Source organism: Phyllopteryx taeniolatus, chromosome 8 (assembly GCF_024500385.1).
Source record: "Phyllopteryx taeniolatus isolate TA_2022b chromosome 8, UOR_Ptae_1.2, whole genome shotgun sequence".
Lineage (NCBI taxonomy): Eukaryota > Metazoa > Chordata > Actinopteri > Syngnathiformes > Syngnathidae > Phyllopteryx > Phyllopteryx taeniolatus.
The window spans coordinates 30,579,018-30,606,537 of NC_084509.1; the positions used below are offsets into that span (position 1 = coordinate 30,579,018).

At 43.6% G+C, this 27,520-nt stretch overlaps 1 protein-coding gene across 4 annotated transcripts in view; it reads left to right on the top strand.

Annotated features, from left to right (window-relative positions):
* The window catches only part of cdon (cell adhesion associated, oncogene regulated), a 40,178-nt gene extending 13,240 nt beyond the window's left edge, over window positions 1-26,938 (top strand). For 2 of the 4 annotated variants that reach the window (XM_061782407.1, XM_061782410.1), the window contains 18 exons: window positions 2,914-3,053; window positions 4,966-5,244; window positions 5,699-5,845; window positions 5,935-6,078; window positions 6,895-7,188; window positions 7,297-7,569; window positions 11,005-11,261; window positions 12,478-12,652; window positions 14,026-14,145; window positions 15,041-15,244; window positions 17,113-17,294; window positions 18,514-18,619; window positions 20,325-20,447; window positions 20,927-21,118; window positions 21,934-22,208; window positions 22,418-22,497; window positions 25,282-25,568; window positions 26,389-26,938. In XM_061782407.1, the coding sequence (XP_061638391.1) occupies window positions 2,981-3,053; window positions 4,966-5,244; window positions 5,699-5,845; window positions 5,935-6,078; window positions 6,895-7,188; window positions 7,297-7,569; window positions 11,005-11,261; window positions 12,478-12,652; window positions 14,026-14,145; window positions 15,041-15,244; window positions 17,113-17,294; window positions 18,514-18,619; window positions 20,325-20,447; window positions 20,927-21,118; window positions 21,934-22,208; window positions 22,418-22,497; window positions 25,282-25,568; window positions 26,389-26,534 (3,357 nt within the window). In that variant the 5' untranslated portion in view covers window positions 2,914-2,980 and the 3' untranslated portion in view covers window positions 26,535-26,938. Of the gene's footprint in view, window positions 1-2,780; window positions 2,802-2,913; window positions 3,054-4,965; window positions 5,245-5,698; window positions 5,846-5,934; window positions 6,079-6,894; window positions 7,189-7,296; window positions 7,570-11,004; window positions 11,262-12,477; window positions 12,653-14,025; window positions 14,146-15,040; window positions 15,245-17,112; window positions 17,295-18,513; window positions 18,620-20,324; window positions 20,448-20,926; window positions 21,119-21,933; window positions 22,209-22,417; window positions 22,498-25,281; window positions 25,569-26,388 lie in introns of those variants that run through there. The other 2 variants (XM_061782409.1, XM_061782411.1) reach the window with 2 other exon arrangements.
* Window positions 26,939-27,520: the final 582 nt, after the last annotated feature.

The following is a 27,520-nucleotide window of genomic DNA, read 5'->3' on the forward strand; positions in this document are numbered from 1 at the left end:
CTTTATTTTTCATTGAGCTTATATATCAGCTTGTATTAAGAAGAAATGTGTCTTGTGTTGCCCCTGTGACTCCAAATCAACTGCTTTTCATGTGTTAGCGCTAGTGTTGGAGCTAAAGTTACTGTTCTGAGTTATGTTTGCATTGCTCTTAGCGTAGAGCCTTGTGCAGTGCCTGGAGCATTATGTTATGACTAGTTGGCTAGTTATAAACGTGACTTTTGTTGCCGTAGTGATGCTCCATCACCTTCTTTTTGTTCTCTGGTACAAGTGGACCAGCCCGAGCATGTCTTGTGTTATGTTAGCATAAGCTTTTTCACTAACCGTAGTTGCAGTAAGACAAGTATTGTACATTAAAATAATGACCGGGGTCCATTTGTATTTCTCACAGTGGGTAGAGAGTAAATTTGACTTGACAACTGTTGGAGCTGAAACACAACAATCCCTCACGGCTTGTATTGACGGGACAGGTAGCTTCACCTCGGCATGTTTTGCCGCCAGCATCAGTCGGACCCTCGCTAATGGGATTTTGGGGGTGACACTAGATATCCTGCGTCTTCATGGTGGCGGGTGTCAGAGAAAAGTCAAACAGATAAGCGGGAAGATGGATGCCCTCGTGTGTTTCCTCGCAGTGCCAGATGGATGGGCCTGATAGGCAGCTGTGTGTGTGTTTACACAAGAGCGACCTTTCGCCATAGTGCTCGCAGGAACTGACAGGACGCGGTTATCGTATAAAGCAGAGGTGGTGTAAACATTGGTGCTCAAGGGCCACATTTGGATTTTTTTCTTGTATTGTATTATATGCAATAAATTAATAAATTAGTCAATCAAGTATTTAACAAGCGAATGTTAAAATTATTCATATTTAAAAATTTTTTTGAATATTTCTCCTTTTATTATTTATAAAAAATATATTAAATTAAGTGAGATCAATGAGTAAAAAACATGATTTTGTTTGGGGAAAAAATATCTTAAATTAAATAAAAATTTGGAAAGACTCTTGATAATGTAAATGCTCGGTGGTCCTGATTTAAGAACAGAGCGGGCCTTACTTACCTATCCCGGTTTAGAGGCACGGTGTTACCGGTCGCATTATAGGCTCCCGTGTCTTATTATTATAATTATATATCATGAATCCAGCGAGCCGGGGGCCTGTCGCAGCATGTGGTGTGGCGATCCGGGTTTGATGTGAGACGCCACAAAGTATAATGCCAGATTATACAGTAGCAGGCTGAAATCCAAATGCCTTTAGCGCTTTTATTGTTTCTTTAAGCACTTTTACACCTGTTTTTCCTGGAATGTCTGTGTGTGTGTGTGAGTGTGTGTGTGTGCGCGCGCGCGCGTGTGCACGTGTGAGTGTGTGCCTGTGTGTGCAAGTGTGTGTCTGTGAGCGTGTGCCTGTGTCTAGGTGTGTGTGTCTGTGTGTGTGTGTGTGTGGGTGAATGCAAGTGTGAAATTGTGTGAGTGTGTTTGAGTGTAGCCAATTAATTACTTTCAAATCACAGTCACTATTAATATTGAACGGATTAAATTTTGCCAAATACATTTCCTTAGTTTAGCTTCCGCACCCACCTCGCCTGTAGGACCCTAACCCCACACTCCTCATCTTTTTAATTTGCCGCCTTGGCTCGGCTCTTCCGCTGAAGCATAGGCATCAATATCACAGCTGGGCGGCCATTGTGGGGCTCAAGCCCTGGTTACCGAGGAGGAACCCCGCGATCAAAGCCTTGGAAAGAGGAAGAGGAGGAAGAGATGTAGGCGGGGGTGTGCTTGAAAAATATGTAGGAATGCTCCTAATTACGTCCCCTTTTTTTGACTGGTCCAGCCAGTGAAGGATGTCAGGCTAGAGTGAACCTATGAGGAGGCAGAGTGGTGTGACAAGAGAGTGATATGAAGAGAGAGGTTGCACACTCCCTCCACAGGCACTCCATCACATAGGTGTCCAAAGTCTTGTGTCATATTATTTTACACTATCCCCCACCCCCCATTGGTGGGAATGTTTCTGTATATGTGCCCTGTGATAGGGTGCCGCCCAGTTCCGGGTCCCACCCAGGTTAAAATGCAACTCAAAGTGTTTTACATGAATTAAAATCAACGCCTCCCACCACTTGTCCACAAGGACACAGACACGCACACACACACACACATACACACATACAGGTTAAAAAATTATCCTGTATCGATTTACGACACACACACACTCACGCGCATACTAGTTAAGAAATATCATATCGAAAGGCGGAGGTTGGGCACACAGCATCCAGGCGAGGAAATACCAGGTCACGGAGCTAACTGCACCAACATTTTGAATTAGTTGATTTTTGTGGGGGAAAATGAACAACATGAGTTCTTGCGCTTAATGTTGGTTTGCTGTTAAGTAGTGTTGTGCTATGTTTGAAAAGTAATTTTTATGTATGAGAGCCCTTGGATCTTTTACAGATACATCTGAGCATGACATATATGAAGATACTCTGATGTGCATTGGTGCAATAAGAAAAACAAAAACAAAAAAAAACAACAACAGACGTATGCACATATTTTGTCCTTATTTAAAACGCCATTTTTGTCATATATCTGGTTAGGAAGTGTGCGGTCCTTTGTGGCTCCCTGGTTGAGCTGATGAACAATTGTGGCTCTCTGCTTCGTTTAAGTTGCCCAACCCTGGATTGGAAAATGGATGATGGATGTTTCATAAACACGATGTAAAGTGCGCCCTGCTCATCATTCCAGTTTTCTGTATGTGGCCCGAAGTGGAAAAAATGTGGACATCCCTGCTCCAGGGGGTGCGAAGAGAGGGTCAAGTGGTGCGATCTGAAGAGGATTAGAGAGATGTTCTCTATTGTTTCCTTTCGTCACCGTGACGACAAGCTGGTGTCTGATGTGTTTTTCTTTCTCTTGCCCCTCCTCCTCTTCCAGGTTGGCCAATCGGAGGAGGGCGTGCACGCCGGGCAATCACGGCTGCTGGCAGGGGTCCGAGGGCGCCATGGACAGTGGCCTCAGGGTCTTCCTGTCCACTGTGCTGTGTCTCAGCCACTCCCTGCTCATCAGCTGCAATCGTAAGTTACTTTCTGTAAGTTAACTCCACCGAAGCTCCGCCACCCCTAATTGGGGTAAGCACCAAATTGTACACCATCAAAGCTACCGAGCCAGCTTGTCATCTATCTATCTATCTATCTATCTATCTATCTATCTATCTATCTATCTATCTATCTATCTATCTATCTATCTATCTATCTATCTATCTATCTATCTATCTATCTATCTATCTATCTATCTATCTATCTATCTATCTATCTATCTATCTATCTATCTATCTATCTATCTATCAATCAATCTAATCTAATCTAATCTAATCTAATCTACACGCTGTACCTCACTACCATTTCGTATTCTATGGTGCAGTGGTTCCGTTGCTCCTTGAGCTGACATCATGCGAGACCTCAGCTCACCTTCGGTCGTCAAAATGTTTGCGCGACTTTTAAGAGACATATATTTTGCGGCAAAGGTGTGGTTGGATGATTCCAAATTTTACGGCTTCCAATTCCAGTAGTACTTTGTGAAGGGGTTCATTTGAGGATAAAGCAGTGTACCTGTATGTTTGTTACTTTCACGGCTTTGCGTGCTTTACGTGTGGCAGTGCAACATTGAAGAGTACTTGTTACTTCCATCTAAACTGACTTCCTTTAGGAAACTCTTTAACCATGTTGACACCAAGTCGTACTGTTAACCCAGTTAAGTTATTTGGGTGCCAAAATAGTCAATCTGTAGCTGTCAAGGCGGCACGGTGGAAGACTTGTTAGCACATCTGCCTCACAGTTCCGAGGACACGTGTTCAAATCCGGCCTCGCCTGTGTGGAGTTTGCATGTTCTCCCTGTGCCTGCACAGGTTTTCTCCGGGTACTCCGGTTTCCTCCCACATCCCAAAAACAGGTTGATTGGCAAATTGTGCGTGATATGAATATGGGAAAAAAATCCGCAATGTACTGAATCTGCAGTAGGTGAACCGTGATATAACGAGGGAACACTGTATTCCTGTAAAAGAACACGGTTTGTTTGTGATTCAAAGCAAAGTAAGGGAGGAGTAATTGGTTTAGTATGTTTGATTTTTTTTGGCCACCGGTCTCTATATGTACACTTTTTTAAATGTAACATAATCCTTTGTGGGCGGCACGGTGCACGACTGGTTAGCACATCTGCCTCACAGTTCTGAGGACCAGGGTTCAAATCCCGGCAACGCCTGTGTGGAATTTGCATGCGTGGATTTTCTCTGGGCACTCCGGTTTCCTCCCACTTCCCAAAAACATGCAAGGTAGGTTGATTGAAGACTCTAAATTGAAGACTCTAAATTGCTCGTAGGTGTTCTAGGATGAAGTGGAGTCCCATGTTGACTGCATCATCCGCAGACCTGTTCGCTCGGTAGGCAAACTGCAGGGGGGCCAGCAGGGGACCCGTGACGCTTTTGAGGTGGTCCAGCACGAGACGTTCAAAGGACTTCATGACCACAGATGTCAAGGCGACAGGCCTGTAGTCATTCAGACTCGAGATTGTAGGTTTCTCGGGGACTGGAATGATGGGGGAGCGTTTGGTTATATGTGCCCTGCGATTGACTGGCGGCCATTTCAGGGTGCACCCCATCTCTCGCCCGAAGTTAGCTGTGGAAAGGCTCCAGCACGCCCACGACTTTGGTGTGGATAAGCAGTACAGAAAATGGATTGATGGACGGATGGATAATCCTTTGTTGCAAATCATCTGACGGATCTCAAAGTTCTGGCGCGTAGACCCCTGTGGACCAGGGACCCTAGTTTGAGAACCACTGGTTTACTGTGGCAACTTCCTCTTCTACTGATGTCTATTTACGAAGCTGACGCCGCCCACGGCCGTCCCGCCTACATGCGCATCACATGTCAGGATTGGCGGAAACGTGGTTTTTCTCCCTCTATTCATCATCCACTCTCTTTCCCTCCTCAGTTCAATATCCATCTTTTCGCTCCGAGCCCGCCTCCCTGGTGCAGAGTCCGGGTTCGGCGGCTCACTTGCGCTGTGCCGTCAACCCCCCGTCGGCGGCGCTCTCCTGGCGCTTCCGAGGTGCACCCCTGTTCGCCGACACCCTGCCCGGCGTGGAGCTGAATGGCGAGACGCTCACCATCGCCTCCCTGCAGCATGCCCACGCTGGCGTCTACCAGTGTGTGGCGCGCTCGGACCACGGGCTGGCCGTCGCCAGCCGGTACGCACGCGTGGCCCTGGCAGGTACGTGGGATTCCCTTTCCGCTGCCGTTAAAGCAGAGGTGGCAAAACCGCTCACATGCTAAGTACAAAAAAGAAAAAACTGGTAAAAGGAGAAATACTGACCCAATTGAAGTGGGAAGAAAAGGAGAGGAATACTACTGTGTGTGTGTGTGTGTGTGGGAGGGGGGCGGGGGGGGGGGGTAGAATTCGGGTAAAATTCAGAGTACACATACGACTACTTAAGTAACAATGTATTTGTAATTTGTTGCGTTCCACCACTGCATTAAAGCAATGAGGCAACTAGGCAAGTCAGGAAGTTGCTTTTAGAAAGGGGCAAGGACGCCTGCCGCTGACTGGCGACGGGAAGGAAGCCAAAGGAGGTTCGACATCCTTAATGAGCCTTTGAGTTTTCCGTGTCACCGTCATAACAGCACTCGCCACTTCCTAACGTTCCACTCTCTTTTGGACCCCGCAGAGATCTCGGAGTACCACGACAGCCGGCGGCGCACGCTGTCCGTCCAGGAAGGCAGCGCGGCAATCATCGAGTGTCCTCTGCCCCGTAGCGTTCCGCCAGCCTTCCCCAGGCTACGATTGCGAGGCGAGCACGTGGAGGCGTCCACAGGTTCGTCATTTCTTTTTCTTTTTTTTTTTTTCCCTTTTCAAATTCCAACTTGTCGTTCACCAGCTGAATTCGTCCGTGTCTCTTTTTAGACGGCTATTTAGTTCTTCCGTCCGGCAACCTCCAGTTCCTGTCCGTCTCTGCGCGTCATCAAGGCGTTTACAAGTGTGGCTCATACAATCCCGTCACGGGGGAAACCGTCACGCAGACCCATGGTACCAAACTTTTGGTCCGACGTAAGTTCCATTGTAATTCCTCAGTTATTCGTATTATTTTTTTACTGTGCATAGTTTTGTATTGTATTATTCTGTTTATATATTATGTCTTGATGAATATATGCTGATAGTTATTGTTGCTGGGGTTTGTTTTCATCACAACTCCTTATCCACTCTAGACTATTGTATTTACTGTAGTGATCCATGTAGTGTTTTGGCTACAGACAACGCTGCTGAATATTCTTGCTGCTGTTCACATGCGGTGTTTTTTTCTCTCATGCGCATGGCTCATATTTATTTTTTCGTATACAGTTGTTCCATCCAATGCTGCTGATTCTCAGGGCATTGACTCGGTCGCAAGCATAATGCTGCTGACGATTCTTCCCGACTTTTTGGTCTATCTGCTTACTGTATATAGTGTTCATTATTCATGTACATTTTACATTTACACCAGCATATCTAGTATTTATTCGTGTACAGTTACTACATTCCATGCTACTGATTATTCTTAGTGCAGTTCACATTCACTTGTGTATAAATAGCACCTTTGAATTCATGTACAGCTCCTGTTCACACATACATATATTGTATTTCTTTGTTCATGTACAGTTGCTATATACAATGTTGATGACTGTATTTGCTGCTGTTCACATTCCCTTCGGTTTATGATCAAAGGTTTGCTATTCGCATGTGCATATATGCACTAATATTTATTCATGTGGAGTTGCCACATTTAATGCAGCTGACTATTCTTGCTGCTGTTCAAATGTACTTCTGTATACTGAACCTTCCCCATTACGAGACTAATACAGGGTTATTCTCTTCTACTCTACTTAGCTGCAGACTCCCCCTCCTCTCCATTGAGGATAGTTTACCCTACCGGCCCTGTGAATGTGACACTGCAGCGGGCCCAGTCGTACACGTTGGAGTGCGTCATTTCTGCAAGTCCGGCGCCGTCATCCACGTGGTTCAAGAATGGCAAACGTGTCCAACTGGGGCATTCGCTGCGAAGCCTGCATGGTAATCTGGAATTTGTCAGCGTGACGCCGGACGACGCCGGGGTGTACGTCTGCGCGGTTGAGAGCGAGCGAGGGACGGTTATGAGTGCCAACTATACCGTCGATGTTCTTGGTGAGGAATTTTAGTTTTGTGGATCACCAAATAATGGATTGTGGACCCAAAATTTGAAACCACTGTCGTATAAGTCTTATAGGAATCTCCCCCACACCCCCCTTGCAGAACCCGCATCCATCTTGGAGGGCCTCACCAACCTGCAGCGTGCCTCTCCCGGCTCCACCATTCATTTCAGTTGCAGTGCCGCTGGAAACCCCGCCCCCAACGTCACCTGGCTGTTCAACGGTGAGCCCGTGGTCCCCTCGCACCGTGTTCGGGTCTCCGGAGGCCAGCTTGGCATCGCAGGTGTGGTGCCGCTGGACCAAGGCCTGTACCAATGTCTGCTGGACAACGGCGTCGGGTCAGCGCAGTCGTCGGGAATGCTGAGGGTGCACTCAGGTATGTTTAATCGTCTTAGAAACATGAATTGTGGTCCTAGGGTATGTAAGCAATTATACGATTGATGTGTCATTTTGAGTACAAAATACAAATAACAAATGGGTCCCTTGAACCCACTTTTTCATGGTGAAGCCTTGAAATGATCGTCATAAATCAGCCTCCAATGCCAGGTACACCGATGAACACGAACTTGGGCGGACATGTCCATCATAAGAGGACATACGAAAAAGACTCAAGGACCCATACTCCGCATTGAACAGGAAGTCAGCCATTTTGATTTGAAGCTGCTGTGTTGGGTGACTTTGGTTTGTATGGATAATGCCGAGGCTCAAAAAGCCTCCACTTGCGTGTTAAAAGTTGCTTTGGGTCACTTACACAGTGACGTGCTCAGCGAAAATGAAGAGAAGCTACAAACGAAAGAGTTAAGTCGTGGATGGCTGGAGGGAGTCCTCACGTTTTGGGGGAGGGGGGGCGGGCGGGATTGCGCCAAGGCCGCCCTCCTTTCCTGAGCTGGATCGTGAGAGTGAGCTTTGTGCATGCCGCCCGGGGATAAGCCCCCGCGGACGCTGGAATGCGAGGAGTAGCCATGAAGGGTTAGGACTGGGAGCAGACCACCCGGCTGTCAACGTGGTACACAACCGCCTTGTATTTACGTCGTGGCGTCCTCCCACTCCTCCGTCCACTCCTCCATCCATCCCTGCATCGTGTTTCCACTGGAAGATGCAACCAGAAAGCACGTGAAGCTGATAAGGGCGTTTGTGTTGGGAGGTACCAGCTAGTGAACTTAGCCAGCACCCCCCAAAACATTCCCCTCGGACAGCAACACTGCAAAAACTCAAATCTTACCATATCTCAAATATGCTAAGATACTTTAGTTCTTCTTGTAAGAACATTTTACTTGCTCTAAGCATTGAATTCCTTAAACATCTGAATAAATGCGCATTGGGATTTTATTCCTGGTTATGAGTAAGTTTGCCTTACAATACGAAATATAATACTATTTGTGTAAGTGGTGGGAATACAATTTTAAGAATTGGAGTGGGACTTAAATTTAGTAATATATTCCTCATTACATTACTTTTTTCTTTTCGTGAACATTTTTGCCGTGAAGTCAAACGTGTTCAATTTCTTACTGATCTCAGAGAGAAAGTTTATGTCAAGCCGTTCGCCAAATATGCAGCTTCGGCTCTTTGATAATCAGCCGCTGTGGCCTGTACCCAAACAGGAGGATGATGAAAAATGTTGTAGACCACATTCGTACCTCAGGCGACGTTACGCTATGTTCCCGGCGGCTACGGCAATCACGTTGCAGACCACAATGGACCAAACGGGCCGGACGTGAAACAATGCCAGGGGACGGGATGAGCGCATAACTAAACTTGGAAGAAGTCCGTAGTGGGAGGGGGAACATACGTATCTTGGTGTGCGTTTTGCCACCTCTCGCCGTATTTTGTCACGTTTCTCGCCGCAAGCTAGGGCGTATGGTAGCTGTTTCGTGTGACAGTTTATGAACATGGTGGGATACGGCGCATTACATTCTAATTTGGTCTACTACGTCTATGTTTCATCCGTACAAAGCCTTGTCAGACCCTGAAAATGTGTCAGACCTTGATCGGAAGCTGAGACATATCCGTTATTTTGTTACCTTACACAACTTTTAGCCTTATTTCTATGTTTTGTTACAGTAAGGTCCACGTCAACTCAGTATGATGCAGGGTACCAAAAGCACTGCATTAGAGATCTTTTTCCAAAGTTCATCATCAAACGGTGTTCACATTACAGTGGTGCCTTGAGATATGAGTGATTCGACTTTTTCGAGATGCGAATGGTCATTTGGACGATTTTTTTTTTTTTTGCTTTGACTTGCGAGCGCAGACTTGTGATACGAGCGCTCTATGGTGGCAGTGAACTCAACTAAACTAATTTCACAATACAGGTAAGCATCACTTTGGCAAGTAGTGAACAGTTCTTCAAAGAGGTTTCAAGTTGTTTATCACACTCCCAGTTGAAGTTTACTGTCAAACTGAGAATACAACAAAGAGAATTACACTTTGTGTAAAACAACAACTCCCCCCCCCCCCCCCCAGCTTAATGCTAATGCTAAATAGCATCTACGTTGCGATGCAAAACCTTTAAGCAACAGATTGAGCACAAACAGTGTAGCAACATGCCTATATGTGATAACACATAGACAGACAATATAACAGTATTCACAGTCATATATTCTTTATCCTCTGCGAAGAACAACTAATATTAGTGCCGTACCGATGACCTGTAGGAGTTGTGATGTCTCATAAAACAGTATATCCGTCTGTCTGTCTTATATTGCCCTCAGGTGGCCAAGGCGCGCACACTAGAAAGAGCAGCACAATGGCCACTCAATTGATGCATTGTGACAAAAACTGTTTCAGTCTCTTTAATTCCATTGAAATAGGTCGTTACTGAATGTTTTTTATAAAGTCCAACACTATGAAGTGCTGTTTTTCCTCATTAACACATTCTAACAATTATGGCATTTCCAATCATTGCATTGGAAAAACTATGGTTGTTTTCAGTTATGAATGTGATCACAGAACAAATTAATCTTGTATCTCAAGGCACGACTGTACATCACATTTTTGTTGGGAATCCGTCATGGCTTTGTTCCGATAATTTTCTTTAAAAGAGTTTGTTTTATGTTGGCATCGTTTCCTTCACGTTTTCCCTCTGGTGCGTCAGCGTCACGACTACATACAGATGATTCTCTTGCCACTATTTTAATGGCCGGCGTATGGAATGCGTGTTAGCTGGCAGCGTTCCTGGGAATCGGGTTTAGTGTTACCAGCTCCCTGCCTGTTTACTTTGCAAAGTGTAGCACACACGCGCGGGCACACACACACACACACACATATTGTTTCTGACAAATTATGTTAGAGTGATCTGAAGGTCACCGTACTTAGACAGCTCTTTGTCTTCAAACCATCCTAAGGGCCAGATTCGGCCCACCGATGCAAATAAAATGTGTTTTCTACGAACTATTTCTTTTTAAATATGGTATATAATTTTCATTTTTCCAAAAAATCTGAACCCAAATTACAACGTCCCTTCAATTTGAACAGTTACGAGCATGGGCACTGAACAAATTCAACTTGGAAGTTATTGCCACTGTGTGAATACATTAAATTAATATGGAACACAATTGAGGTTAGCAATTTCCGGTTCCGTTCCGGTTTCTCTCACGGCCCCGCAAAGTTAAATGCCCAACCCTGGTAGACTATATTTGTTTTATTAGACCTCCGGTCCACATCCGCATATAGGTATGCACCTTTTGAAAATGATGCAAGTTACGAAAGTTGCGGCTCCCCGACCCCAGTTTAAGAACCACTGTCGGACCGAATGTGTGTTGTGGTTACAATTAAAAAAAATATATATATCTTTCCAATTTTCCTCTCCCAGAACTGAACTCCGACATCGACGTTTGGCCCTCGCTGCCGCCCATGCAGAGCGACGAGGGCAGCGAGAGCGTCCTGACGGAGGAAGAAGAGGACGCGGGCGAGCCGCCGTCCGAGGGGGGCGGCGACCGTCTCACGCCCGACGCGCCTATCATCACCAGCCCGCCCCAGACTCACAAACCCGACGTGTACGACCTGGAGTGGAGGGCGGGGCCTGACGGCGGGAGCCCCATCAACGCCTATTTTGTCAAATATCGTAAGGTGAGTTGCACGACTGTTGCCCTTCTGTAGTCATATCTTAAAAAAGAAACACAAAAAAAGCTGAAGAATAAAGCAAAACACCACAGTGGAGTTGATCCAAATTCATGGGTGGGCATCCAACAGGAGTTTAGGTCAACTTAGTGTTGACTTGGTTTCAATAAGTTCCTCTTTCGATTCTATGGCTGTCACCAGACTTTCTATCTGGTACAACTATGGTTGCATTGCTCAAAATATGCAGAAAAAGCCAAAAGTGCATCTCAGGGTGGGCAAATTTATGTGCTCAAAGGCCACATTAGATTTTCACAACGGACAGATATGTGTGGTCAATTGTAGATGACATTTCATAAAAAGTGGTTGTGTATAATAAAATATATTGAGTCGATTACTTAAATAATAAAATAATGGTTCACTCTCAATTGTATTATTCATAATTAGTTTTATTACAATTAATCAACCTTTTATTCAATGAAAGAAACGGATTTTTTTGTATATGGATGTTTGTTTAATGTTGCTTACTTGTATGCAATATTTGTTGACTGGTTACCAATAAACTTAATAAACTCAAACTGTAGTATATATAATTAATTGACGAATTATTAAGTGAATTAGATAGAAATTTGTTTGATATATATGTAAAATTCTTTATTTTGTTCATACGTTTTAAAATGATTATGAGCCAAACATTTTAGTTTTATAATAAAATAATACATTAGAAAATTAAAACAATCTCATTTTAAATTGTAGTATTTATAGAACCTTTAATTCTAATTAATGAAAACAATTACTTGGTGAAATAAATAGGTTAAATGTGTCTACATTAAAGTGTTTTAATTGTATTATTACAGTTGTTGCAATGCTGAAATAATACATATAAATATAAAATAAATACATATAAAAAGTCATCTAATTTTAAATTGTGGTATAATACATTGTGTTAAAATTAACGAATTATTTAATAAAATAAATAAAAGATGTTGAATATGTATCTCTAAAACTGTTTTCATTGTATCATTTACAATAATACAATAAACCAATTAACGGGATAAAGGAATAAACAGATTTGTATGACTCTTGATCATGTTTATACTCTGTGGGTCGGATAAAAGAACGAAGCGGGCCATACTTTGCCCACCACCACTTTAGATGCTCATTGTGTTGATGCTCATTCCTGTTCAAAGGTTGTAAATGGGCGTTTATATCCTTCCTCGTCGCTCAGGTGGACGAGATGGCCACGGTGATGGAGAGCTGGCTGACGGTGCGAGTGCCCGGCAGCGAGCGCTCGCTGCGGCTCTCCGAGCTGGAGGCGTCCAGTCTGTACGAGGTGCTCATGGTGGCCCGGAGCTCGGCGGGCGAGGGCCAGCCGGCCATGCTCACCTTTCGCACTGGAAAAGGTACATAATAGTGGTGGTAGTAGTGGCAGGAAAAGCAGGAGTACTAGTAACAAGAAGATTAGTAATCTTTTTAGTAGTTGTAAAAGTAGTATGAATAGTGGTAGAAGGAAAAGTAGTAATACTAGTGGGAGCATTATTTTAAGATGAAGTAGTAGTAGTAGGAATACTAGTAGTATGAAAAGTAGTCCAGGTAGTAGTAGGAAAATACTAGTAGAAGGAGGAAAAGTAGTACTGGTAATAGGAAAAAGTACTAGTAATTGTAGGAATCATAGAAGGAGGAGGAGCAAAAGCAGCAGCAGGAGTAGAAATAATAGTAGCAGTAGTATGAAAAGTAGGACTGGTCGGAGGAAAAGTAGTAGTCATAGTAGTAGTAGGAATAGTATAAGTACTTGTAGGAACAGTAATAGTGCCACTAGTAATACGACAGGTATTAGTGGGAACCATAGTATTACTGTTAGTACTAGGAGTAGTAGTATGAAATAGTACAGGTTATCTTGTACTGAATGTATTTTCAAAAATATTGGGTAATTCGTGAGTGAGCTTTTGTTGTTATTTGCATCAGTAAGTGGAGAAATGCTGTTTTTGACTTTTTTTCTTTTTTTTTTCTCCCACAAATGGCTGTGCATCTCAAGAAAAATACTTGACCACAGCCGGAAAACGAGTCCAAAGTATGCGGCATTGCAGTAGTTTGCGAGTGCGGATATGATTGTAGGATGCCGCCGGGGACGTGACACTTTCCGAATTGGACGCCTCCTTTGCTGGGAAATATCCGAGTCGTCCACAAAAGAGCTTTGTATTTAGTTTAGTCCAGTGTCGCCGCTTTATTACATTTCCAGTCATCCTTTGTCAGGACGTGTCTCCATTCACTGTCGGGAAAGAACAACTCCCTCAGTCTCAGCTCGCTGGGAACAAGTTTTTCCCATAGCAAATAATAGCAGAGAGGGAATAATCCATTTCACGGTCAAAGTGGGGTCATTTTAACGAGTGTAAAAAGACGTTAATCACTGAAAACGCCTAGAAAAGTGTACTCATCCTAGTTTATGTCAATGTACTGTTGACCTGGCCTCAAAAGTTCCACTTCCGTTAGTATGGCCTTAAAGTTCAATTGTGTATGTAAAATATATACACTAAATCATTTTGATCATCATTCCCATAATTGAATTGCTATTTATAATTCATTGACCAAGTATGACATAAAATGAAAAAAATATACATGTAAAATGGTTTGTTTTAGGTTTAATTGCATTATATACAATAACTCAAATATCCCATTATAAAATGAGATAAATGAGTCAAATATAGTATGGCGGGGCAACTGGGAAGATGTGTGGGACTTTGTTTTGCTTCCTGCTTACGCCTCGCCTCTCTTCCAGAAAAGAGCGCCTCATCCAACAAGAATCCCTCGAACAAGCCTCCCGTCGTTCTGATGCCGCCCAAAGCACCCGAGGACAAAACGCCCAATACGCACTTCGGAGTGGTGATCCACGACAGAGGTAAAGTGCGGAATGTTGATTCTTCGAGTCTATTTGTTTATGTCGTGCAAAGTGGTAGCCGGCTTTCATGAATAAATGGCAAGAGGTACGATCTTGTAATTACATGACACGATGGAGCGGGCCTTTTTTTGTGGCTGTATGGATGATTTCTAGTTGTCGTTTACAGCGGTGCCTCAAGATACAAATGAGCCAACTTACAAGTTTTTCCATACACGAGCAATCGTCCAGACGATTAGTGAGCAGAAATTTGAGATACAAGCGCTGTATAGCGGCAGTGAATTTTAGTGAACAATGTTTACTGTCAAACTAATCATAAAACAAAAAGAATCATATGTTGTGTATTTAAAACAACCACACATCTTAGCCTTAAAGTCCACGAGCTTCGTGCTAGCACATAATGTAGACAGATAATATAACAATACTCACCGGCATGTATTCTTTATCCTCTGCGAAGAGCAACTGATATTACAGCGGCTTACTGAGGAGCTACGACTTCTCCATGTGTATCCACAAGTTTGTATATACTGGCCCCAGGTGGCCGAAGCGCACGCACCAGAAGGAGCAGCACAATGTCCAATGAATGAAGCAAAAAAAAAAAAAAAAAAAAAAAAAAACATTTCTTTATGTTCTGTTTATTATGTCATTACTTTGATTTTAAAGTACAATAATATAAAGTGCATGGATGTGGTGATAAAACTTACTTAACCTTTCACTAACCCTTCTCTCCTTTTTTGCCTGTCTAACTGGGCCTCTCAGCTGGTGCTGTAAGTACACATTCCTCCTGTGATTTATCCTTTCCGCTTCCTCCTAGTTCCTTCCTTCCATGCTTTCCGTGATGTCGGGATGCGGCAACGCAGTTCAAAGGTTCACACATCTTCTCGTCTTCAAATCGCAGTGCCCGAGGCTCCCGACCGGCCCACCATTTCCATGGCCACCGAGAGCTCCGTCTACGTCACCTGGATCCCCAGAGCCAACGGCGGCTCTCCCATCACGGCATTCCGCGTGGAGTACAAGCGCGCCCGCAGCGCCGAGTGGGGAGTGGCGGCCGACAACATCTCGCCGCTCAAGTTGTCGGTGGAAGTTCGCAATCTGGAGCCTGGTGAGCCTCCGATGGTTTTCTATTGATTAGCCTTCAGTGCAGGGGTTCTCAAACTTTTTGGGTCCAGGGAAAGTTTTTTTTCCAAGGAAACCCCTCGTAATCCTAATGCCAAATAAACATAACTACCGCCCATCCATTCATCCATCCATTTTCTACAGCTTATCCGAGGTCGGGTCGCGGGGGCAGTAGCTTTAGCAGGGACGCCCAGACTTCCCTCTCCCCAGCCACTTCATCCATCTCTTCCGGGGGGATCCCGAGGCATTCCCAGGCCAGCCGAAGGATGTAGTCTCTCCAGCGTGTCCTGGGTCGTCCCCGGGGTCTCCTCCCGGTGGGACGTGCCCGGAACACCTCACCGGGGAGGCGTCTGGGAGGCATCCGAATCAGATGCCCCAGACACCTCATCTGGCTCCTCTCGATGTGAAGGAGAAGCGGCTCTACTCTGAGATCCTCCCGGATGAACGAGCTTCTCACCCTGTCTCCAAGGGAGAGCCCGGACACCCTGCGGAGGAAACTAATTTCCGCCGCTTGTATCCGACTCACAGCTCGTGACCATAGGTGAGGGTAGGAACGTAGATCGACCGGTAAATCGAGAGCTTCGCCTTTCGGCTTAGCTTCTTCTTTACCACAACGGATTGATACAAAGTCCGCATCACTGCAGACGCCGCACCGATCCGCCTGTCGATCTCCCGTTCCATTCTTCCCTCACTCGTGAACAAGACCCCAAGATACTTGAACTCCTCCACTTGGGGCAGGATCTCATTCCCGACCTGGAGAGGGCACGCCACCCTTTTCCGACCGAGGACCATGGTCTCAGATTTGGAGGTGCTGATTCTCATCCCAGCCGCTTCACACTCGGCTGCGAACCGCTCCAATGAGAGTTGGAGGTCACGGCTTGATGAAGTCAAAAGAACCACATCATCAGCAAAAAGCAGAGATGCAATACTGACGCCACCAAACCGGACCCCCTAGCGCCTATTCTGTCCCTAAAAGTTATGAACAGAATCGGTGACAAAGGGCAGCCTTGGCGGAGTCCAAGCCTCACATAACTACCATATGCAAAAAGTTGTGAGAAAAAAACTGCAGTGATACTGTATCATTAGAGTCTTTTACTCAAGTAAAGGTACTATTACACTAGAATAATGACTTAGGAAACGTAAAAGGTTGTCCGCCACATAATTACTGTAACTTGGGTAACATTAAATATTAAGTGAACAAAATACTTAATTACTGAGTAACTGGTGAGTAACTTCTGATTTATTGTTTTTCTAATCGAGCATAAATGTCTAATAGACCATCCATCCATCCATCCATCCATTTTCTGAGCCGCTTCTCCTCACAAGGGTCGCGGGCGTGCTGGAGCCTATCCCAGCTGTCATCGGGCAGGAGGCGGGGTACACCCTGAACTGGTTGCCAGCCAATCGCAGGGCACATACGAACAAACAACCATTCGCACTCACATTCACACCTACGGGCAATTTAGAGTTGTCAATTAACCTGTCATGCATGTTTTTGGGATGTGGGAGGAAACCGGAGTGCCCGGAGAAAACCCATGCAGGCACGGGGAGAACATGCAAAATCCACACAGGCGGGGCCGAGGGTTGAACCCCGGTCCTCAGAACTGTGAGGTTGACGCTCTAACCTCTAATAGACCAAAATAAAATATATTGCCCAACAATATCACATCAACTTGAGAAATTAGAAATTAAATCTTTATAAAATAAGATCAACTGGGAAAAAAGATATTGTCTTCAATTAACTTTCTTTGTTTACTCTTGTGAAACAACACAGGTGTAAAGTAGAGTTTCTTGTAGGCTGAAATGTGGACATTTTTTTGAAACTTCTACTTGGTTTTATCCACCGTCTCTCAGGCGCCACCTACAGGTTCCGCGTGGCGGCGATGAATTTATACGGCGAGAGTCCTCACAGCATGGCGTCAAGGCCGTACCAGGTGCCGCAAGCCAGTCCCCGCATGGCCGACCGGCCCGTGGTGGGACCGCACATCTCCGCTACCGACGCCATCAGCGACACGCAGATCATGCTACGCTGGACTGTGAGTACGCCTTATTACGTGTACATAGGGTGTGCTTGGCTTGAAAAGTTGGACGAAGGCCGCTATAGGGTGACCATGAGAAATTTGATGTCTTTTTTACCTTAATTCACCCAAAATACGGCAAAAATGACTATATTTAAAAATGTCATTGTTTTGGCAGTTTCTAAATGTTTGTGCACAGTGAGGCTATTCCGGGTCAAATTTCCATGGCCATGGAAATGTTGGGCTAAAATGGTGGTAGTGGTGGGAATCTTGAAACTGTGAAGCTATGCATACCATTAGGGCTGCAGCTATCTAATGCTTTTAGAAACGATTATTCGGATACAAAATTATTTGGCATTATTAAACAACTAAATTTGTTCAAATAAAGTGCTTAACTTCAGAATAATTATTTGAGAAAAAAAAACTAACAAAATACAAATACTTCATGTTTTGATCATATGGGTAGAAGCAAAAACACGCATTGCAAAAAATGCATTATACATAGGTAGAAGGGTTTTCCAGAATTTTTAGGTCAACTTTGGGGCTCCGTATTATACATGGGTGCGCATTATACACAAGAAATTACGGTAATTGTTCCATCCCTATGTGCCATTTTTTATGGGACAGTGGTAACTGTGTTGAAGAGGGAGCTTGAAACCGTCACTGTTTCCACCACCTTTGTTCAGGTTTGTGCGGAAATGTTGCACGTTAGTGTTTGAAGGGCCATGGGGGAATCTCAAAACAGTGAAAGAGTAAAAAAAAAAAAAAAAAAAAGGATCATACATGCTAAAATTAGGAACAGAAGTAAGATAGAGGTGAATGGCCTTGATACAGGAGCGAGATTAGCACCTGCAAAAACAAGTACAGTACTTGCAAAAGAGTATGTAATGCTTAATAGAAGCCGTTTGAAAATGACAAAATGCACAGTGACTTCCTGGCTAAGTGGCCGACTCGATGGGGATCGTGTTGATATCGAAGCGCTCGTTCTCACAGCCATCAATTCATATCGCGCAAACTTTAAAGTGCAGATGGGCGCAGATAATTGCCGCCCTTTCCGTAACCTCAGCCTCTCATTATCTCGTCGACTTCCGCGCAATCAGAGAACAGACAGCCGATAGCGAGCAGCTCCATTAGCTGCTTGGGGGGGGGGGGGGGGGGGGGGGGGGGGGGGGGGGGGAAGTATAATTGTGGTTTAATGTAACCATGCTGTTTTTTTTTTCTTTTTCTCCGTTTTCAGTACAGTCCCTCAAGTAACAACAACACTCCCATCCAAGGTTTCTACATCTACTACCGGCCCACTGACAGCGACAACGACAGTGACTACAAGCGCGATGTGGTGGAAGGTGTGTTGACATATAAAAGCAAAACACAAAAAAAACATGAAAGACGGAGAGGAGAGGAGAGGAGAGTGGTGGGGATCTTAACCTTTCCACTTTAACTTCAGGTCAAACCAAGTTAAGAGCTTCATGTTAAGTTTGGCGATGACTTAAGGTGAAGTCACTTTTGGACCTCATGTCAACCAGCCTCGAGAGACTTTTGCAATAACGTCAGAAAAAAACTGGAGCGTTTGCCTCACAGTTCTGAGGACCGGGGTTCAAGCCCCGGCCCCGCCTGTGTGGAGTTTGCATGTTCTCCCCGTGCTTGCGTGGGTTTTCTCGGGGAACTCCAGTTTCCTCCCACATCCCAAAAACATGCATGGTAGGTTGGTTGACAACTCTAAATTGCCCGTAGGTGTGAATGTGAGTGTGAATGTTTGTTTGTTTATGTGTGCCCTGCGATTGGCTGGCAACCAGTTCAGGGTGTACCCCGCCTCCTGACCCGATGACAGCTGGGATAGGCTCCGGCACGCCCGTGACCCGAGTGAGGAGAAGCGGCTCAGAAAATGGATGGATGGACGGATAATAAAATAAATGTTTCATAGAATGTAAGACTAATAAATAAATAAATAAATAACCTAAATTAGAATAACATAAAACAATAAAAGAAACAATTTAATAATGCTAAAAATAAGTATATCAAAAAATATCACATGAACGAAACCAGTTCAAATAAATTAATAAAAATACAATTTAACAATAACAAATCAAACAATAAAAATAATAATAAAGTAAAGGATATCAATATAACAAATTAATTAAACAAGGAACACAATGTAATGAAATCATTAAATAAAAAAGAATAACCTTTTTTAAAAACAATAACATCAGTATATCAATAAAAATCACACTAACGAAAATAATTTAAATGAATTCATAAATAACTTAAAAAGTACTTACAAAATCAATAGAAAAATTACAAATAGGACATAAATGAGTACAAATAATTGAAAACAAAAAAATAAGATTAAAATATAATAAATATTAAATAATACATTTCAAAAATACACTAGATTGTTAAAAATTAGTAAAAGAATAAAAAACAAATCACAATAATATGAAAAAAAACATACATGATAACAATTGATGAAATTGTATTTTTCCAACCTGGCAGAGCTTTCATCCACTGCCTGCAGCTAGAAGATACATAGTAGGGTACATTGTGGTTGTTTTTAGTGTAGTATTCTTAGTGAAAAAGAGATGAACGGTGATGATGATCACATGTTTGTTCCGTGTTTGTTCTGTAGATGCATATGTGAAACGCAACATCACATAAAAAAAATAAAATAAATAAATCCACATTGTGTGGGTGTGTGTTAACACTGGAGTGGAGCCAACACAAACACAAGCTGCCATATATGGCACTGGAGTGCAGCAACTGTGTGAAGGCCCATGGGACTGACAAGAGAAGAGTGCGTGTGTGTAAGTGTCTGCCTGTTTTTTGTGTGCGTGTATGTGTGTGTATGTGTGTACGTGAGTTGTTAGCGTGTGGAGTTGGGGAGCACAAGGGTGTATGAAGGAACATGACCTCAGCCAAGTGGAAAAAATAATGACGGTGTTATTAGACGGGATTAAAAGCGCCTCGAAACACCAGCGCTGCCGCCCTCTTCCCAGGAATTCACCGCTCACTCTTCTTCCTCCTCCTCCTCCTCCTCCCCACCCCTCTTTTCAGGTGTGAAAGACTGGCACATGATTGGTCACTTGCAGGCTGAGACATCGTACGACATCAAGATGCAGTGCTTCAACGACGGCGGCGAGAGTGACTACAGCAACGTCATGATCTGTGAGACCAGAGGTAAGAACGGGTCATACAGGCGAAGGCTCGAATGAAATTTTCTTTTTCATGGATAAAATATTTGGGTAATGTATTATACATAATTCAATTTAACATTATTTTATTTACTAAAATAAAACATATTTTAATACAGAATAGAAATGTATACAAATAAATATATAAAATATACACATTGTATAATTTTTTCAAATAAATATTTTTCATATTTTACCTGCACATTTGAACTTTTTTTTTTTTTTTTTTAAATTACCTGGCCCATCTGTTCATAAGAAAAAATGAAATGTTACCTGTGAGCACTAAAGTTTGCCTACCTCAGGTCATGGTCCATACCGAATTAAACAGACTTTGACCTTGACCCTAACTAAATATAAGTATCAATATACTGTAAATGTCACCTCCTGGGGAGAGGTAATCGTAATACTGCAGTGTCCACTTTTTTACCGTATTCCAAAGTGTCTCTCTGTCTGGGTCTCTCGCAGCTCGCCAGTCTCCGGGCTCGCCCAGTCAGCGGCCCGTCACGCCGCTATGGCCTCACCCACAGGAGCCTGCCGGCCCGCCCGGGGGGCTGCTGTACCTCATCGTGGGCTGCGTGCTGGGCGTGATGGTCCTCATCCTGCTGGCCTTCATCGCCATGTGCCTTTGGAGGAACCGCCAGCACAACAACATGAACAGTGAGTGTTTATTTTAAACGCAGCACCAAACGTCCACTGTTTATTGAGTCTTTTCGAAACACCAGTGGCTGCCTTGAATAAACAGAATAAAACATCCATCCATCCATCCATTTTCTGAGCCGCTTCTCCTCACGAGGGTCGCGGGCGTGCTGGAGCCTATCCCAGCTGTCATCGGGTCAGGAGGCGGGGTACACCCTGAACTGGTTGCCAGCCAATCGCAGGGCACATACAAACAAACAACCATTCGCACTCACATTCACACCTACGGGCAACAGCTGAGATAGGCTCCAGCACGCCCGCGACCCTAGTGAGGAGAAGCGGCTCAGAAAATGGATGGATAATAATAAAACAGCCTGATTATATTAGTGTTTCATCAACATAATACATTTGCAAATATATTTTACTTTGGATAACAATTATCAGCATTTCTGCCTATTTATTTATTGTTACGATGGACCAAACCAGTAACTGAATCATAATCAATTTATGTTCGTGCATTCTCTGATTTCTGACATTTCCCCAAAAAAATTTAAGCTTATTCATCGGTTAATCTAAAAAAAAAATACAAAAAATCAACAGATTAATCCATCCATCCGTCCATTTTCCGTACCACTTCTCCTCACCAGGGTCGCGGGCGTGCTGGAGCCTATCCCAGCTCTCCTCGATTATTAAAATAATTGTTCGTTGCAGCCCCAAATAATTGATAGAGGTTCACTGCTATACATCTTGTTTGGGAAAGCGATACGAAAAACGAATGGGAAATGTCATAGGACTAGAAATGAGCCTTGTGGAACTCCTTGTATTTCCTGCTGCAGAATACGACCCTCCAGGTTACTTGTACCAGCCGGCAGACATGAACGGACACGTTTTGGAGTACACTGCTTTGGCAGGCACCGGCCGCCTGAATGGCGGCATCCATGGTGGCTACGGGCACAGCGGGGGCGGTGGCATGTTGCCCCCGGGGTGCCACCACCTGCACCACAAACATCCCAACGGCCTGCCTCTACACAACGGCAACGGCAACCTCTACCCGGGCGGACACACGCACGGCCACGACGGCACCCTGCCCTACCCTCACCACCACCACAATGTGAGTGCGGGACTCCCATGATGCTCCTCTACTGTACTCTAAATCAGGGCTTCTCAAACTATAATCTAAAAAAAACCAAGCCTTTTGCAGGTATGCACATTTTTTTAAATAATAAAACAATCATTTACTGCAAATTATTTTCCGGACACCAGTTTGAGAACCACTGCCCTTGGTGTCTTCCTCCACACTGAACACAGTTTTATTTGTAGGGAGGCGGCATGTATACAGCTCTTCCCCAGTTGGAATCTTCAGACTGTATGAGCTGTCAGAACCTGTGCAACAATAACAGGTACGTTTACAAGTGGTAATATGGTCATGCAAGAACATGATTGATTTGATATGGCATAAGATGTTCAACTTGGCTGAAGTCGAAACAATTCTTTGTCTGCTGTAGTGGGAAGAGAATGGAGCCTTGTGGAACTCTTTATGTGTCGTATAATGCAATGTTCAACAAGCCTATTGAACAATACATGAGCATGTATAGTAGATCATTTAGCCTCCTTACTGGTCTTAATTTGAATCATGTTATAATACATTTAGGTCAACGAGTTCCAGCGCAAAAGCCAACAAGCACCAGTCCTACAAAAATTTAGCCTCACATACTAGCAGACTGCCTATCACGAATTTGTATTTCCTTAACGTGCAAAACCAAACAACTCCTCAGAAAAACCGGCAGATGCCAAACACATTTTCCTGCTGTAGCTTCAGCTCTATTGAAGCCAATCACGAGCCCATACATATTACAATAAGTCATCATAAACTCTTTATAACTCTTTATTTCTCGTGAATTCGTTGATAATATAGCTTTGATTGTGCTTGAACGTCAGCGTAAACTATGATAATTGGGTGAAACGGTCCGAGAGATTAAATTAATAGATTTAACCTGGAACCGGAAAAAAAATCATTCTAATCAATTCACCAAAAAATGCTTTTGTGTTTGAACTCTTCATTCCTTTATGGGGTTAGGTTTAGGATTTGGATTCAGGTTCAGATTAGGATTAAGAGATTTAGAGTTATCCATCCGTCCATTTTCAACACCGCTTAGCTTGGGTGGGGTCACGGGGCGCTGGAGCCTATCCCAGCTGATTTTGGGCGAAAGGCGGACTTCACCCTGGACCGGTCGCCAGTCAGTCGCAGGGCACATATAGACGCGGACAACCATCCGCACTCACGTTCACACCGTCACTGAGTGGGAACTGAACCCACGCTGCCCGCACCAAAGTCAGGCGAGTGTACCACTACACCATCAGTGACTCGATTTAGACTTACTTACTATTAGGACTAGGGTCCGGGTTAGAAAATCAGGGGTAAGTCTAGGCTAAGTGTTAGGATCAGGATTTTACTAAGAAGCTTTCCCTTTCAAAGCGCACTTTTTTCATTTCCCTGCCCGATGACTTTTCCGTCAAGCACTGTAGTCCATTTGCGGTGGTTTGTTTAGGACTTTGTCACATAGTGTGTCTTCGGGAGCGAGTCCAGCTGCCTTCTTTTTTTTTTTTTTTTTTTTTTTTTTTTTTTTTTTTTTTTGCGATCCACACTCGCGGGCTGGCATCACAGTTTACCCTGTGTTCACCCAGCCAAGCACGCGAGCCACGCTGATGAGCCTCCTGTTTATTTATGTATGCAGGCAGGAAAGAAAACGAGGATTACGCTCAGGGTAGAGCCTTGTTCCGATAGCAGGAAGCGTGGCGAAACTCGATGCTACTCTTTACACGGTATTACAATTTCCAAGCTTTCATGTCGGCTCTTCGGGTTTATAAAGTGTCGTAATACGCAAGGACGCTCCTGTGGATTTGAACATAAACACAACGGCTGCTGGTCAGCAACCCACAGACTGACACTTAGCAGCTAAGGACCATTTCTACTGCTGTATTTATAAAAATACTATTTTTTATGAGTAACTCAGCATGCCTGTTTTGCATTATGTTGTTTGCATTGTGGAGACTGCTGGAAGAGTGTGAATTTGACTTTTGGATGGATGAATGGACCATTTTTGGTCAATATTTATAAAAAAAAGTTTAAAAAAAAAAAAGCGTTTCAGAACATTCACATTATGAAGTCCTCTTCGCAACATTATTTTTGGTCAATACAGTCACTGAAACAGGTGTTGAACATTCAGATTACCGTAGTAGCGTGCCATTAAATTGATATTGAAAAAACAATTTATCGCGTGATTGATAGTTAAGAATTTGGTTGTACAGTGATCCCTCGTTTTTCACGGTTAATGGGGACCAGAACCCCCCCGCGAAAGGTGTACAACAGTACACGAGGCTCAAATTTGAGGCGCTGATGGTCATCATCTTCTTCTTCCTCTCGGGCGCCCCAGAGGAAGCTTTTGCAGGGGCACAGCGCTTCGGCGGCATTGTAAGGGCTTAACTAATGAAAAAACACTAAGAAACAGTATGCGAGACAGTCAACAGCGTGGACGAGACTGGCGAGACACAACAAGGGAAGATGCCGGGTGAGGCTGCGACGATCTGCAGCCAATCAGCTCACGGGGTAAATCCACCCGTGATCTCTTTGGTCGATGTCGCGCCGGGAAGCAATCACGCGCCTTGTATGAGTGCCCGTGGCATGTACTGTACAGTGCAGGCATGTACAAAGCCTCTGAGTCAACTCATTTCTTTGTTTGGCATGCAGGGAAACCTTCTCTCTCTCTCTCTTGTGCATCAACGCGTCTCTCCACAATATGCCTGCTGATATGGCTGTATTTTTCATTTTTACTTTTTGATGAATATTTTGGAAAAAACCCGCAAAGCGCTGGAGCCGCAAAAGGCGAAGTGCGAAGTGGCGAGGGGAAAAAAAGTAATTTGGTTTGGAAGTCTTCTCCATTTATTTTTCTCAATACTTTTTTTTATCGAAACAGGAGTTCACAACATTCCCAGTTTGTTGAGCAGGATAAGAATCACTAAATATTCAAAGCGTGCATAATGTTACAGTGTCTTGAACTTTTTGGGAATCCAGTACAATACATTTGCTAAGTACAGCTCAGTTGTATTTAACTTTTAAGTACAATATATTTGCATTGAAACTTTGAGTCAACGTGAACATTTGCGTCTCTGTGCGGCTTTTCCAGGTGTTACAACAAGACCAACGGCGTACTACCAGGTGGGACGCTTCCCCTCATGCACCGAGTGGCGTCCTGCCAGCAGGACGGTCTGGAGATGGTTCCTCTGGGCCGGGCGGAGTCGTCTCCGTGCCGCCACCGCCGCCCTCCGTCCGGCGGCCCAGCGGGCGAGCGTCAGGCCGCCATCGACGACCTCGACGCGGCGCACACCCCCGACGAGCACCGAGAGTCGTCGCCTTCGCAACGCTCATGTTGTCTCGACGGAGACAACACAGACTGTCCGGCAGACGACACAGGTGATTCATTCATTTTTTCAAATACAATTGTATTCAATTATTTAACAGAGGAAGTACTGATATCCAAAATTCAATAAAATTCATAAAATGAATACATAATTATACTTAATACAGTCTAATGAAATGAGCTTAAAATGGATAAATATATGTATTGAATTTTATTTATTTATTATTATTATTATTATTATTTATTTTACTTAATGAATGAAGTCCTTTTATGAAAAATAACTGAAAAGAAACAAGTGGCATTTTGAATTTTATTTTTGTTTTGTATTTATTCCATTTTATTTACTTGTTCATTACATTTATAGATGACAGCTCCTGCAGCATAATTTAAATAAAATAAAATAAAATAGAGTTGGATTAATTTAAGTCTAAAAGTGACAGCTCCAGTTTATTTCATTATATTTGTTTTTTTTAATTAATCCCTGAAGCGCCAGGATAATGTTTTTTTTGACTTAATTGAACTAAATGTATAACAGAACTAAATGTATAATAAACTAAGAGATGATTTTATTTATTTTTTTTACATCCCATGTGAATTTTTGGGGAGTAATTGTAAAATAAATAATTGTAATTTATACAAATCTGCGGGAGGTAAATATGACCCTTGACATAGCTAGTGATGTGCCAACATGTTTTCCCATTTTGTAAACTGAAGAAAATATTTAACTTGATGCTTCAGAGGCTAAATAGCTCAAATAAACATCCAACTTTATTTTAGCGCCTCATTTATGATACTATTTCTTAAAATCCTTATAACCTGCAAACGGGTTCTTATGTTTTGTTTGTTTGTGTGTGTGTGTGTCTGTGCGTGCAGCAGAGGAAGACCTGGATGTTGTGGATCAGGACGGTCCGGTCCTGTGTTGGGACAGTCTGGGCCTCCCGGACTCGGACTGTGACGAAAAGCCCGGTTGGATGTCCGGCGGAGGTGAGCTCATCCAGGCCAGCCTGCAGGAGGTCTGAAGTTCCTGCGACACGGCGGGTGGATTGCTGGAGCGACTGTGGCCATGTCACAAAGAGGACCTGAGAGAGGACAGTCCGAGGACATGAAAGAAGACGGTCGATCGGACCTTTGAGAGGACTTTGTGCGACATGGACGACAAACTGTCGCGGCGACCACAGACTGAGACAAAACTCCTAAAGACTCTTTAGATGACTTATTTATTTTTTTCTAGTAGTAAACTATTATTTCATATGAATGTATCTGTGTCAAAGAACAAAGTTGTCAGTCTTTTATATTATTATTTATGCTTTTGTTTTGTTTGTTTTTTGGTTTGCCTGAGAACTGTCTTGTGTTTTGGAGATTTAGCGACTTGTAAAGTTTTGTAATAATATAAAGAGAAGATATGGAAGAGTAAGTCAACACACTTTTGGCCTCCTTCCTCCTATTTCAGTACACAGTGGAGTGTGTGTGAGTGAGTGAGTGAGTGAGTGAGTGAATAGCTTAGTTAGTTCATAACTTGTGGTGTTAAGAGTTGAGTTGTTTTGTTGCTCAATAAGTGAGCGAGTGGAAATGAGTGAACGAATAAGCCATGTAAGCAGTCAGAGTTAGTGAGTTAATTCACGAGTAAATGAATCCATTAAAATCAGTGAGGAAGTTCATGAGTAAGAGCATTCAAGCGTGTTAGCTAGTAGTGAGTGTTAGGGAGAGTTGGTGAGTTAGCGTAAATGACTATGCGAGTGAGTTATTGTGTTAGTAAGAGTTTTTGAGTTTGTTCTTTAGCTACTGTGTATTAGGTAAAGTTTGTAAGTGAGAGTAAATGAGTTGATGAATCAGTGAGTTAGTCAGTTAGTTTGTTACATAGTGCATTAGTGAATGAGTCAGTGAGTGAGTGAGTTAGCGTTAGTTCATGAGTTAAGCAATTGTGGACAAACGAGTGCGTGGTTGATTTCGAGAGTTAGCCATTAAGTAAGTTAGTTGGTGAGTTAAGACTAAATGAGTTCATGAA